The following is a 16,024-nucleotide window of genomic DNA, read 5'->3' as shown; positions in this document are numbered from 1 at the left end:
GAGGAAACCCAAGTGCCTACTACTCAGTCTGCACCGACTTCAGAGGCCAATTTCCCAGGAGCGATTGCTATGCTCACTCAACTAGTAGCTACCCGAAATGGTATCCAGAGTTCACCAGCTCCTAGCTCTAGTTCCCAAAAGTCATATGATACCATGAGGATTAGAGACTTATTGAGAATGAACCCACTAGTTTTCACGGGTTCTTAGGCTGAGGAGGACCCCCAAAACTTTATTGAAGAGATGTGGAAAATACCGAAAGCAATGCATTATACTGAGATTGAGGGGGTTGAGTTGGTTTTTTATTTGCTCAAAAATGTTGCTAATGTATGGTATAACTAGTAGGAGGAGAGTCATGGTGATGATGCTTAGCCTGCTACTTGAGATGAGTTTGAGGGAGCATTCCTTGTTTATTTCTTTCCTAGAGAATTGAGGAAAGAAAAAGTAGAAGAGTTTGTGAATTTGAAACAAGAGGGTATGATATTTAAAGAGTTAGTCTGAAGTTCATCGAGCTGCCCAAATATGCTCCGGAGATGATCCCAGATATGAGATAAAAGATGAGGAAGTTTGTCTCCGGCCTGGGGAAGCATGTGAAGAAAGAGTGTAAGGCATCATTACTGATTTCTGATATGGATATTTCTAGGTTGATGAAGTTTGCCCAGCAGGTTGAGGATGATAAGATAAAAGATAGAGAAGAGCACTTGAGTAAGAAGGCCAAATCAACTGGGCATGAAAATGAGCAGAGACAAGGTAAGGGCAACACGTCCTTCTTCCAGAAGAGGTCTTCTAATTATGCTCGGTCGACAGCAAGTGCACCTTCCCCCAGCCATAGGTATGGCTAAAAGGCACAGAGCCACCAGAACTTTAGAGCCCAGGGTTCTCAATCCCAAGTTAGTGTGGCTTTAGGTTCGAAGGGAAATTCACCTTGTAGTAAATGTGGAAAACTCCACTTGGGAAAATGCTGAGATAGAAGTAATAGTTGCTACAAATGTGGTAAGATAGGCCATTTTTAGTGGAAATGTTCGATATAGGGCGACAGAGCCCAATTCTCTACTACAGCACTCCCGACTTGAGGTAATCATAGAGTACAACTATAGGTACGAATGGAGGTTGAAACCTTCTATATTCTATGGCTAATCGCCAGGATTAGGAGAATTTATCGGATGTTGTCACTAGTATGCTTCGAGTCTTGTCTATCAATTGTTATGCTTTACTTGACTCGGGTGCCACCTTGTCATTCGTGACCCCTTATGTAGCTAATAAGTTTAATAGAATCTCTGAGTTCCTTCTTGAGCCTTTCAGTGTGTCTACCTATCACGACCCAACCCCGTAGGCCGTGACTGGTGCCCAAGTTGGGCACCCATATACATACCTATCAGCTGTAGTCAAATCCAACTATAAACAAAGTGATACTACTCATAAATATCCCAATGAATTAAAACTTTTTTGTGTACATATGGCCTCTTTCATTCGTATCATATCCTAAAAGGGCACGCAAGCCGACAAGGCTGCCATAACATAATAATGTGTATAACATGACATACTCACAGATAACCCACATACACATATCTGCAGGCCTCTAAGAGTAATAATTATATCATATGGCGGGAGAGGGCCCCCGCCATACCCCTGAATAAATAAATATGTACATCAAATAACTAGTATCAAAAGTTAGGCTCCGGAACAGTGGAGCACTTCCAACATAGCTGAGTGGAAACCCTAAGCTGGTGGATCTCCAAAATGAACATCTGTACCTGCAGGCATGAAACGCAGCGCCCCAAAGAAAGGGGGTCAGTACGGAAAATATACCGAGTATGTAAAACATGGACTGTAATAAGTAAAGTTATTACCATAGCAGAATGTGCAAAAATGAGCAAAGTATCCATATATATCAAAATGCTTATCATAACCACAGATAAGGTATGCAGAAAAACATATGCCATATCCGAACCTATTATGGGACTCGATGAACAAATCATGGTCACCGCCCCATCACCGGCGCCACAGCACATCATAATTCCACAGTAGGGAATATGTCTGTAATAGATCATATCATATCAGATGGTCATATCAGATCATATCATATCATATATGTACATAGCACATCATACCTCCATAAATCCCATGTTCAAGTTGTGCCTGCCCCCTCACGTCGGGGCATGGAGAACAATGTAAAATATTATGTATGATAACGAATCATGGCCCAGGTTCAGTGAAGGAAGCATTGAGGCATCCACGAGTGGAGTAGTGAGAAACTATATGCAATTTAAATCATATTTGAGACTCGATGGAATAATCAAAATGAGCTATCATTCAAAATCAAGACAAGAGTCATATCAAGTACCTTTTGAAAGTTACCATGGGTTATATCGAAATAGAACTTTTGGGAATCATATAGACATATCAAGGGATAGAAAATATCTTTTGGAAAATCAAGAAGTTGTCCATCCTAGCGGCTCTAAGAATAGGAACTTCCTTGGAATCATATAAAAGTCATATACTTGCTTCATAAAAATCATGTCAACAAGGAAGATTAGCTTTACATATTTGTGCCCAAAACATGCCAAGGGATAGAATAACCTTAATACACTTATGCCGAAGACATGCCAAAAGAAGGAAATGTTAGCTTTACACAACTCTTACGGATTACTCTTAATATGTTCGCCTCGTCATCTCTTGAACCTATTTAACATAAAAGTAATTCTAAGGTTAGTGACCTTCGACTTCCCAGCTTGTAATTCTACCACCCCTTACCTATAGGAACCAATCCCTTATCCATTTCCTTAGCCTAGTTCATTACTAGTTCCTTAGTTAGTTAAGGAGTTAACGGAAATCGAGCAGCACCTCCCCTATAACATGCCCTATACAAATTTCCAATTAGATCCCTAATCACTAAAGACAACCAACAAAAGCAACCTTCATCTCATATATAACTAAAAATTGGCAATGTTACAAAACATAAGCTCCAAACAACTTGCTGAAAATTACGATACCAAAATAGGGTTTCTAGTCTTTATTTCGTAAAACCTTTAATTATACAAAACGAAGGGTCATGTGGATGCAACCAGAATACCCCCCACCTATTTTAGAATACTTTTAGGCCCTGTAACACACCACCACACACCTGAAGAAGCACAACATAAGCACAATACCTTGCTTCGACTACAATTTAACTATAGCGACTCCAATTTAGCTTTCTTCGAACGTTAAGCATTTCTATAATATTTTTACACTTAAAGCATCATAAAAGGTGTGTAATACACCCTAGAACAACACCATAAACTTCTAATTGGAATAAAATACCTTACCTTACCCGAAATTATCCCAAACTCGCCAAATCGCGCCTCGGAAACTCTTCAAACTTGCTGAAATCGCACGGACTGCTTGTTATCCATTTGGTGCTTCTCCAAGCCATGAATTTACATTATTAAAAACTTTATATCATGTCCAAACCCTTACCAAAACGTGTGAGAATATAACCAATACATACCTTAACAAACGGCTTCCCAAACTTGCTGAAAATTAACTTCGGAAACTCCTTAACATGCTGAAAGTTGTGGATTGTTCGTGTCCCTTATTTGCTGCCCCAAATAGTAATTTTACATTTTTAACCCCTTCATGTAGCCATGGGATACCTTAAATAATTAATTCACGAAATGAAATCGGAGGGCTTACCTTAAATTGGAGCAACCCGTGGCTGCCTTTCTCTTGTTCTCACGTTTTTGCTCTCCATTTTTGGCTAAGTACAAAGCTGAAAATGACTCCTTAGTTATCCATACATATATATATGCATCCTTAGGAGGTTCCACGTGTCAGGTCCCTAGAGGTGACACATGGAATCCCCCTAGGGTGCCACCTCAATCATGCCTCCAATCATTGGCTGCACATGACAGCGTGGGGTCCACCCAAGCTGCTGCATTAAGATATTGAATAAGCACCAAGAGGACTTGTAGGTGGGGTTCGGTCTGATAACGTAGTTAGTTACCCAAGATAATCCTAGTAGCAACCTAAATGCCCAAACTATGTTGCCCCTATAAGTTGCCTTATGACTTAACTAGTGGATCCACATATAGCTCACCAAGTTAAAGTTGTTCTCACAGAGTCTACCTTGGCAAGTAGCCTATCTCTTCTCTATGTGGGATTTACATCAGATTCCATATTATAGCTTGCATGATCTTAGATGTCGGTTAAAGGTTTAATCCCACACAAGTTGTATGCAAAGATATAAGTTGTACTATGAAGTTTTATGAAGCATTGACCATAAGTTTTCATATGTTTTCAAATGCTTTTAAACTTATTTAATGTTCATTATGATTTTTCATGCATCCTATGCTATATTTTTTATGTCCTATGATGTACCTTAGATTTATGGTACTTTTAAAACTTTAAACTAGAGAATTTGTATGTCTTATAAGTGTTTGTTAGTATATTTGATGTTAGTTGTGCTTAATTTGTTGGAGTTTACGTATCTTTCATACGAGTCATAGTAACTTCTACGGGTCACAGGGATCAATCGTAAAAATAGAAAGGAGGAATAAAGGTAAAATGAAGATTATGAGGCTAGCCTACGACTCGTTCACAAGTCTACGAGTCATTATTTTTAGTCATCAAAATTATGGTGAAGAAATGAAGCAGAGTTGAAGTTATGAGTCATATATATGACTCGTTCATACTCCTATGAGTAGTAAAAGACCCTCGTAGAAGAGATTTGCAGAAGCTGAACCAGGACTTGATCTACAACTCAAGATTATGGGTCGTCTTGGAAGTTATGAGTTGTAGAAGGATGTCGTGAAGAATAAGAGTTTATAAGTGCAAGGAGATGGATTACAAGTTAGATCTACGACTCGTCAACCTAATGATGATTCATAGAAATGAGTTGTGGAACCCAACTGACTTAAAGTTTCCTGATTTTTTCTAAATTCATATTTATTTAGGATTAGCTGTTTATAAATATTCTCTTTAGGTTTATTTTTTATATTATGCACATTTTTGGGCTTGAGAATATAGCTTGAACTACTTTTGGGCCTTTATTCTTGAATTCCAATTTTTGTTATGATATTTACGTTCGAATATTATTTGAAGGTTTTTGATTCTCATAATTATTATTGTAAGTTCATGATAACTTTTAACTCAAATATTACCAATTGTGATTACATAGATATGAGTAAATAATTCAACAATTAGAGTTTTGGGAACCATGAAGAATTAACAACGTAGACTTAATAAAAAGTAGTTCTTGAATAGCGTGAATACATGCATTATTTTTTCCTTTGTTTTGATTGCTTTTTAACATTGGCCACTGTTAGAACTCGCCTTATGCTTAATTGCCAGATCAAGGAGGTAACGGATGGGAAAAGGGATTAAACAATGAGATTTGGGGCTAATCAACCTCATCTAATTTGCTTCAACTGATCAAGAGATAGCTAACTCCAAGATCATTGGTAAGGGTTAGTAAAGTATACACTCGTAGACGGATCAAGTTGTGTAGTGAAATTTTCTTATTTTACAGATCAAGGAATTAGTTGAACTTACCGATTCTCCAATGTAACACAATAGAAAAGAATTACCAATAAAAAGGTCTACATAGTTAAGGACTCATGGGAACTTTGTTAATTGATGTTTGTTATTTGATTTGTTAATTAATTTTATAAAAAACAACCTTTCTTTACGGAAGTAAATTGATTACTAAAGAAAATAATAAATGATTAATCTAAGTTTAAACCATATTCTTCATGGGATCGACCCTAACCTTTGTTAGGTTCTACATTTGAGCAATGATCATTTTATACTTCTTTAGGGAGGTGTAATTTGAGCATATCATCCTATTACTTTTTCATGCATAACTCACATACTTAGTACCTTCTATGTACTAATGTATATTTTTCCTACATTGTGTTATAATGTAGGGGCCGATGACCACATTCATCCTACTCATGGTAGAGTTGACTTAGCACTCTCAAATGGTCATTGGCAAGTCCTCATTTATCAATGATGGGACTTTATTTTATGTTGATTAACTTGAATTTATTCTATAATTTGGATGATCTATGAGCTTTTCTTAAGCCCCCATCAAGTAAAGACTTCGTGCCATGTTTAGACGATTAATGGGATGTAGTCTATTTTGGACATTGAGTTGAGTTTACTTCCTCTTTTGACATCTATGTTGAGTTACTTCTTCCGTGTATTTTCTTATGTTTAATTGCCTTATGTATGCTGTGTAATCTAAAATGGCTTGGTTGGAATCCTTTGAGTTTCTGATCACCATCTCACTAGGCTCGGGTCGTGACACCCCTTTTGCTTTAGGTAAGCATAGACTGTCCAAATTCAACCAATATCTACTCTTTTTCTTTGTATTGTTATTCAAGAAGAACTTTGCAAACATGTTATGTATCTTCTGAATAACACTAATAGAAGGACTAATAGATGATTACAAAAGAATAGGAATACATTGAACGATATGATTAATAACCACAAATCTACCTCTATATGATAGGATTCTTCCCCGCCGTCCTTGAATCTTATTTCCTATCTTCTTGATTAAAGAATCATAATGGAAGATTTTGTTCCTCCCACAATAAAATAGGACAACCGAGGTAGATGAATGAAAAAGTACCTTGTCTAATTTGAATCATGTTCCTAATTCTTGCTACAATAGTAGGAGGCACATTCTCATGCACATATAAAGCACTCTTGTTTACCCTTCAAATTCCCCCCATGATATACCATGGACTTATGGTACTTGTAATGCTTTAAACTTAAGGTTTTGCATGCATTTTAAGCATTTATTAGTAGATTTGATTATGTTTTATCTTTGATATGCATGAAAATAGGTTTCGACAGCGGGGAAGGAAAATGATAGTGTTGTAGTTGAGAGTTGGCCTTCTACGAGCCAACCTACAAGCCATACAAACTTCTACGAGATGTAGGTGGCATTCATAGATGGAATGGTAATTTCTTAGGACAAGTCTGGAGCTATGAGGGATGTCTATGAGCCGTAGAAAGTTCTACGAGTCATAGGTCGAGCTGTAGAAGATAAGTAGAGCTGAAGCCTTAGTACTTGGCCTACTAGTGAATAGGACAGATTGTGAATTGGTCTACAAACTATCGGTACCATCTCCAGAAAAGACATTAAAGATTGACTTGAAGCTATTTCCACGAAGGAACTATATGACCCGGCCAAACAGCTATGATTCGTAGTTCACGAGTTGTAGATGCTTGTCAACTTACTTTTCCTACTTTTCCCTGATTTTGTTTATTTAGGATTAGATGTCTATAAATATAATTTTTGGTTTTTTTATTAGTTACACACGTTTCTGAGTTTAGGAATTACGCATAAACTACTTTTGGCTTTAATCCTTGAATTCGTGGAATTATATCATTGACTTAGACTTTGAAATTCAGTTGAAACTTTTGGATTTTCATACTCATTATTGTAAGTGCATGATTTATCTTAAACAAATTATTATGAATTGTGATCACCTAAATATGAGTAGCTATTTCCACAACTAGGGTTGTGGGAACCATAAAAATTTAATGACGTAGATCTAATAAATACTAATTCTTGAATAGTGTGCATGCATGTATTATTTTCCATTTGCTTTGATTTCTTTTTTATGAGTGCATGCATTAGAACTCGCCTTATTCTTACTTGCCGAATCAAGGAGATAACGAATGGAAAAAGAAATTATACAAAGGATATTTGAGGCTATCAACTCTTATCTAATAGCTTGAATGGTCGAAGGGAAAATTTATATGGGATCACTGGTAAGGGTTGGTAAAGCATACACCTGTAGAAGAACCAAGTTGCTTGGTGATAATCACTTATTTAAGGGACCAACCACTTAAGTGAAATTAACTTACCGATCTTGCATGTTACACACTATACAAGGATTACTAATATAAAGTTCTCTTGAGTTAAGGATTCGTAAGGAACACATATACCCTAGTTTCATCTTTTATTGATTTCAAACATGTTAACTTATTACTTTGATACTTGTTACTTGCGAACAGTACGATTAATACGGAAATAATACAACTACGAATACAAATAATAAATGATTAACTTAAGTCTAAACCTCATTCCTTGTGGGATAGACCCTAATCTCTATTAGGTTCTTTATTTAAACAACGACCGCTTTATACTTTTTTTGTAGGTGTAATTTGGGCGTATCAAATTTTGGCACTGTTTTCACGGAATAAGGATTTTAGATTAGATTAATTTGTTTTTTACTAGTAGTTATTTTTCATGATTTATGTTTTCTTTTGTTTTTGTTTGTGCTTAAACACTTTGAGTTCTAGTCCATGTCAAATACATGGAGTCAAGGCAGACTCCTGATTCTATTTAATTCTGAAATGCAAGGATCTCCAAGGATAATGGTCAATAACAGTGGTCATGAAATGGAAGTAGAAGTCATAGAACGACTTAGAATGGAAGATAGGATGCTCACAAAAATCTTTCTGAACATCCACCATGGAATGTTCTAACAACCAACCGATAGCGAGAGACCATCATCCACCCAGACAGAGACATGAGTTCGATATTTGGAAAAACTATGGGGTCAATCATGATGGCATTGGGACTACTCATGTCATTGTGTTACCTCCATTGCCTCCTGGAGCAAAGTTCCATTTTTCTAGTGGTTGATTCAAATGCTCCATAGTTGAGGATTGTTTACAGGCTTGCCATCTGAAGATCCATAGACTTATCTGAATAATGTGGTGTATGTCTACAAGAGCAGTGATGGTAGCCTAGATTTGACTATAGAAGTCATTGAATTACACATGTTCCCTTTATCATTTATAGGCGAAGAAACTACTTGGTTGATGGAGCTTCTATACAACTCCATCACAACATGGGAACAATTACATGGGGCTTTCCTAGAAAAATAGTTCCCATTATCGAAAAATTGAAGATGAAAATCATAATTCTTACAACTATCGGGAGAGTGAATTAGTGCTGCGTTGGAAAGGTTTACAAAGTATTTGAGGAGTTTACCAAATCACGAAATTATTGATGAGTGACTTCTTGAGATATTTTGTAGTGCATTAGAGGAAAATGGGAAAGCAGTTGCCGACACCATCACTAGATGAACATTTATGGAAAACACTTTTGGGGAAGATGGTGAGTGACTTGATCGTGTTGCTAAAACAAATAGAGCATGAAGTAATAGGGACACCAAAACAACAAGGAGTGCCTTTGCATTTGGAACTAACCAGCACTCAAGACTTGCAAATGAGGAACTACTCCTAGAAATAGCATAATAAAGAACTGAGTTCAAGTTGGCATTCAAAAACATGGGTTCAGAGAAAGTCAATGTAATAGACCAACATGGTAGAATGCAAACACATTATGATTTTGGATACAAAAAAGATGCATACTATATAAATGAGAAGATGGGGGGTTTTCGACTAACGCCCAAGCTTCCAATTTGGATACTTGGCACTAAGGTCAAGATAATCAAGGTCGGAACTATAACAACTTCAATAGAGAAGACCAATACAATCACGACAATAACTATAATCAAGAGGGAAACTACAACCGTGATAATAACTACAACTGAAATGGATATAATAATCAAAATTATGGCCAAGACAAAGAAGTCAATGGGAAAGGAGAGATACTAACAAAAAAATGAGTGGTGCAAATATCCCACCAAGAAATAGAGATAAAGGATTAGGAATTGCAAGGATTGAAGACATGATGGCCAAGATGATGAAAAAATACAACTCTATGGAGGAAAATCTCAAGGGGATATGCATTAATCTGCCAAGTATGTATTAAAAAGTAGAGTCGCATGCGACATCCATCAAACATATTGAGAAATATAGGGGACAAATTTCCTCATCCTTGAATCCATGCCAAAAAGGAACACTCCCAAGAAATACAATCCAAAATCCTAAGAATGATGGACAATGCATGGCAGTAACAAGACGAAGGGTGTTCAAACAACGAATCCACTAATACAAGAAGATGCAGATGATGCAAATGAGTTTGATTTTAGTGGGGACGAAAGATCTACCAAATAAGATGAGAAAGTTGAGGGCGAGAAGTTGAGAATCAAAATACCTCAAAAGTGGAATAAAAAGCTCAATGTGGTGGTTGACAAAGAGAAAGAGGCCACTCCAATTCCAATTCCCATGCCGCGACCTCCTCCACCTTTACCATAGAGATTGCCTCCACCTTTCCCATGAAGATTGCAAAAGAAAGTTGAGAATGAAAAATATCACAAGTTTATCTTCACATTGAAACTAATATCAGTTAATTTCCCTCTGATTGATGCGTTGGAGCAAATATGTCATGACCCAAACTAGAGAGTAGATATGACACGGTGATAGGGATACATAATAAGTATATCATAATCATACATAAGGTAAACAATAAGCGGAAACTCATAAAAGTCCAAAAGACAAAGCATAACTAGAGAATCAAGACAACATAGACTCCTTATACATATGCCCAACATTCTTTTACATGACTACATAGGCGGGGACTAGGACATATTCCTAGCTCACCCTCAAAGAAATAATGACACAACATAGAATAGTTTTTAAACATCATCATTGTCTAAAATCAACAATAAAGGAAAGAATAACTCGGGTTTCCCTTGAAGCATAAGGACTCACCACACTAATCTTCAATGGAACACCAACTAGCCACGAGAAGAGGATGGATAGTCCGTCTCTATATTGTGATATAATGTAGGTAAAAAATATATGTTAGTACATTTGTATGTACTAAGTCTGTAGGTGGTGCAATGCATAATTAAAACCATGGTGTGCAATGATTATTTTAAATAGCATGATGGAATGGTTAGAAAAATCATAAGTAAACATGAGAAAGATCAAAAAACTTTAAACCATAGGAATATCATATAAAAGTAAAGGATATAAGTAATCTTTAAAAACATCATAAGGACCATACATATGTAGGAGATAACCGTAACCGATATTAAGACTATGCGAGCTGTTACATGGAATTCAATGATCCCCACATCAAAAAAGGGGAGGCTATTTACCAAGGTAGACTTCGTCCAACATTATCATAATCATGTGCTATATGTGGATCCACTAGTTAGGTCAAATTGGCAAACCTACGGTGGTAAGGTAGTTTAAGGGACTAGAGGTTGCTACTAAGGGTTAGGTCGATCCCCCACCTCAAAGTTCTCTCAGTGCTAAGTCAACATCCCATGAATTATGTTACACCCCACACTTTTGAACCTTCAAACGTGTCCTTAATCTTCTTGGAAGTAGCCACAAGACCCCTACTATCCAAACACATTAAACAACTCGAAGGAAAGAAGAATGTGGTACCTCGTGAGAGGGAAGGTTGGAAATAGAGTCGTGAGAATCTGGAAAGAGTTGGAGGCTAAAAAATATGAGTAGTAGGACTCGATTTACCTACATAAGCTACTAAGTTAAAAGTATTATACACTTGAGATACTTAATGATATATCAAGCTTACGTAATACGGATTACATCAACTCTTAAAATAAGATGAGATTACGAACCCACAGGGGAGAGGAAGAGGCGACACGTGGCAGCAAAAGGAGGTGCCACATGGAAGCCTAGGGAAGTGCCACATGTCATCAGGTGACCCACCTTCTTGGGGTCAAGTAGGTGACCCACCTACTTGGAGGTGGGCCCCACCAAGGACACGTGGCAGTCTTGGAGGCTAAGGGTGGATCCGTGGCCCAATAAAGGCTTGACATGTGTCACCCTTAGGGGCTGACACGTGTCACTTGCTAAGGGACCATATATATGTATGTTAATGACTCTTGAGTCATTTGGAACTCAAAAATCAGCCCAAAACATAGAGAGAAAAACGTGAGAAAAAGAAGAGAAAGGGGCATCCATGGTTTCTAAGAAATTAAGGTAAGTTCTTCAATTTTCCTCCGTGAATTAATTATCTATGATGTTACTCAACCCTGTAGAGGTGTATATATGTATCTTACAATGTCTACGGAATTAATTATTCAGCTTGGAACTTGAGAGAAAGTTGAAAGAACAAAGAGGGAAAACGTTAAAAACTAGTTAACAAACCCATTTTTGGAGGGGATAGTTGTTAGTAATATTGGTATAACTTCTTGTGTATAGCTTCGTTTCGGGTAATTCAATATGTTTTGGAAAGGTATTTCATAGGTATATAAATATAATTTAGACTTTAAAATCCATTTTTGCTTTTAGTTTCTCATAAAAGGGTGATGAAGTGTAGAGGAGGTACTGCCCAGATTTTGGTTTTAGAAATCTTACACGGACTGCTGTTGGTGTTTTTGGCATATCTTTTTGTACTGAACTGATGTAGGGGTGATTCGAAATTGTATGCGACCGTAAGACACATGTATAAAACTTTCATGAAGTACGTAAATCTTTTTTCCCTCCATTACCCCTTCAAAACGAAGCGACAAGGTAAAATAGTAAGCTGTCCAGAATTCACGTTTTGATATTTTGAGTGAGTTATTGCTGCAGGGGTGTAATGTATTGTTGCAGGGCCTAAATGCATTCTAAAAGGGATGTGTATGCTGCTGGTTGCATCCACACGACCCCTCGTTTCGTATAATGAAAGGCGTTATAGAATAAAGACTAGACGCCCTATTTGATATCATCTTTTTGAATGAGTCATTTGGAGTTTATATTGTATATTGTTGGTATGAATTGCTGTAGGTTGTTGTTGTTGGATGTAGGTATTAGGGACCTAATTGTAAATTTTGATAGGGCACATTATAGGGGAGGTGCTGCCCAATTTTTGGCGACGCCTTGGCAAATAACAGAACTAGTCAGCGAAACGACTAAGGAAATAGATTCCATTAATACTAAGGTGTAACCTAGGGTGATGGAAAGTTAAGAGGGGTTAATATTCATATTACTTTCATGTTGAATAGGTTCAAAGGAGCTAGGCAAACACGATAAGGAATAATTCAGACAAGGTATGTGAAGCTTCTCTTGGTATGTTTTTGGTATAGGCATGTAAAGCCTATCTTTTCTCTTTTGGCATGTCTGAGATATAAGCGGGATATGATATGAGCTTTGGGGGTAATTCCATTCCCAGGTTTTGAATATGACTTCAGGACCCTCACTCACTTTTGAATGTTAAAGTTTAAAGTAGTAAGCTGCTATCTTCGAGTCTTCTATATGACTGTATAACAATTGATTCGACTAAGCTCTTGTTTGTAAAAAAGAAAGGCTCTGAGATAACCAATGATCGGACTGCTATAAGACATTTCACATTGGTATATGTCTAAGATTTCCAAAAACTCCTTTTTACATAGTCCTTAGTAACAGTTAGAGATTATACGTCAGATACCTTCTACCCTGATCCCCAGGTGATGGCTCACTTGATGACTTCATTGAGTCTCACATAATGGTTTAAACTATGTTTTGTTTCTCACTTCTCTACTCATGTATACTATAACACTTCTTCTCCTAGTCCCGGGCCAGTTATCAGATTTGTGCAATTCACTGCATTGTTCGTCGAGTCCCTCACTAGGGGGCCGGCATCCGTATGTATATATATGATGTGTTGTAATAAGGTGACGATGGCCTAGGGCCTGATAGTGATACTATGATGATGTGTTATAATAAGGTGGCGATGGCACGGGGCCTGATACTGATACTACATATATGATTCACCAGACCCCTGACGGGGCCGGCTATATTGAAAATTTGAGCATGCATGTTTTTGTGATTCACAAAGTACTGGTACATGTTTCTGATTTGATAATTGGTTCCCCTGCTTCTCTATTTTGGATATACCTCCAGTTTTACTATGTTCTGTTTTACATACTCAGTACATATGCCGTACTGACCCCTTTTCTCGGGGGCTGCATTCATGCCCGCAGGTACAAACACAGGTTTTGGGAATCCGTCAGCTTAGGATTCCATGCAGCTCAGCTGGAAGAGGCTCCATTATATCGGGGCCTAGTTTTTGATACTGTCCACTGATGTATAACATTGTTTTGTCCATTCGGGGGTACGGCGGGGGCCCTGTCCTGCCATATGTTGTCATTTATATTTTTAGAGGTCTGTAGACATGTATATGTGGGTTGTGTATGTTAGTTTGATTCAACTGGGTCTACCTGATATATGATATATGTGATTATGTTATGCCAGCCTTGTCGGTTTGCGTGCCCTGTCATGTTGTGATACAAATAAAAAGGGCTATAGGTTTATGAAAATGTTTTCGCCCAGTGGGGCTCTGTTACACGATATTGTCTTATTTACAATTTAATGTGACCACAGCTAATAGATATGTATACGGGGGTCCAGGTCGGACCCCAGTCGCGGCCTACGGGGTTGGGTCATGACAGAAGTGGTATTAGAGCAGTTCGTCCTCGGATTATCTACACAACGTGTCTAGTAAAGTCTTGATTATCGATGTGTTGCGCGCCACATGTATAAACAGGAAGCTACAGGATATTTAGGATGTTACTTTTCTTCTACATCTGAGATCGTGCTATAGATCCAATTCATAGGAAAATTCCTTATACTAACCTTGGATCTTAACAGAAGGACAACACTAACAGAAGGAAGTAATTGATGACATGGAAAGTTACGAAGCATGCAGGTAAGTAAAGTAAAGCCACGAAAGATATCCGTCGGGTAAGGTATTGAAGTACTATTGAAATGTAAAGTTGAAACCTGAAAGGAAAGAAGACAGGAAGTGCAACAGATGCAGTTTGAAGTTGGACATATGAGGTAAGTCCAGTATTTTTATATTATTATTGACGTTGAAAGCCCTGTGTGGCTGTAATATGAGATGACATTAAAAGCCCTGTGCGGTTGTGATATGATATGTGTATATATATATTGGCCCTGTGAGGCATTGTTGGTATTTTCTGCGTGCAGGTTTTGGGATATTAAGAAGTGTAGAGGAAACTCTGCCGAAATTTTCCCAATACAAGAAGAAGGGAATAAAACATAGTTTATAACATGTCTTGGAAATTAGTACCAAGTACCCCTACTATGTTAAACTAAAGCTATAAAAGGTACCCTTCAGGTCGTCAATAAGGGACACCCTTTTTACTCGGGGAAGTTTATTTTGGAAGAACAAAAGTCTGTCCAAGCAGTACAGTTTAGACCGCAGTATTTCCAGCCATAATTGTGCTGTAAGAACAAAAAAGAGAAGCTCAGGTTGAAGGGTAAGATGTCCGGTAATTGAGTTTCACTCTTTTTGAAAAAAATACCAAGCCCTCAACTCCTAATTGTAAATTAGATGAATTGTTCATAGATCGAGGATAAACTCAGAAGGAGACCAGGTAGGTCAAGTACTAAAAGAAGTACTGTGATGTTTAAGAGGTTTTGATTTCTTCCAACAATGGTTGGAAAATGATTTATGATAACAGTTTATAGTTCTCCACTGACTAATTGGGGATAGAAATTCTAACAGAAGCACCTCAAAGAGATGTCAGGAACCGAATATATGTACGAACTAAAAGGGGGATATTTAAATATGAATTGAACAGTGTGATACGAGGATGCATGGAAAAAATGGGACCACTAGTAAGGCGCACTTAGTATGCGTTGACTAAGTTAAAAGCCTGCGTTGAGAACATAGTGAGAGCATGGAGCTCAAGATACAAAAAATGACACGTGTGCACAACATCGCCCCGAGAATAGTGGAACCTGTCAAGGACGAGGACAATTTAGGAAATAGATGGTGCAACCCACCTTCACTCCAAGAAACAAAGGATACAGGTTGGGACAAAGCTACTACTTCGAGAAAACGTGGAATAGTTATTGTCAGAATACTAGCACTGCCTAATTAAAATTGGAATGACTATAAGTACAAACAGAGGAAAGTACGAGTACCCTCTAAAGGGGGAAAGTTAATGAGAAAATGGCAAAAGTAGGAGGAGGCAATTGATATGGCAATATATTTGAGATGGATGTCTAAACTTCAATAACATATCTTGCCGGACCAAGTTAGAAAGGTCTAGAAGTCGCCAATAATTGAATAGAAGCTAGAACGCTATATAAAGCAGCGTTAAGAAGTTTGTGACAAGACCCTGAACAATATAACAGTAGAAGGCGG

At 37.5% G+C, this 16,024-nt stretch overlaps 1 protein-coding gene across 1 annotated transcript in view; it reads left to right on the top strand.

Moving 5' to 3' along the window:
- Positions 1–554: 554 nt before the first annotated feature.
- The window catches only part of LOC129894827 (uncharacterized), a 31,265-nt gene continuing 15,795 nt past the window's right edge, over positions 555–16,024 (top strand). Inside the window, exon 1 of the mRNA XM_055970455.1 lies at positions 555–829. Within this exon, the coding sequence (XP_055826430.1) occupies positions 555–829 (275 nt within the window). The remainder of the gene's footprint in view (positions 830–16,024) is intronic.

The sequence above is a fragment of the Solanum dulcamara genome, chromosome 7 (genome assembly GCF_947179165.1).
Source record: "Solanum dulcamara chromosome 7, daSolDulc1.2, whole genome shotgun sequence".
NCBI classification, from domain to species: domain Eukaryota; kingdom Viridiplantae; phylum Streptophyta; class Magnoliopsida; order Solanales; family Solanaceae; genus Solanum; species Solanum dulcamara.
This window is presented reverse-complemented; position numbering and strand designations above follow the sequence as displayed.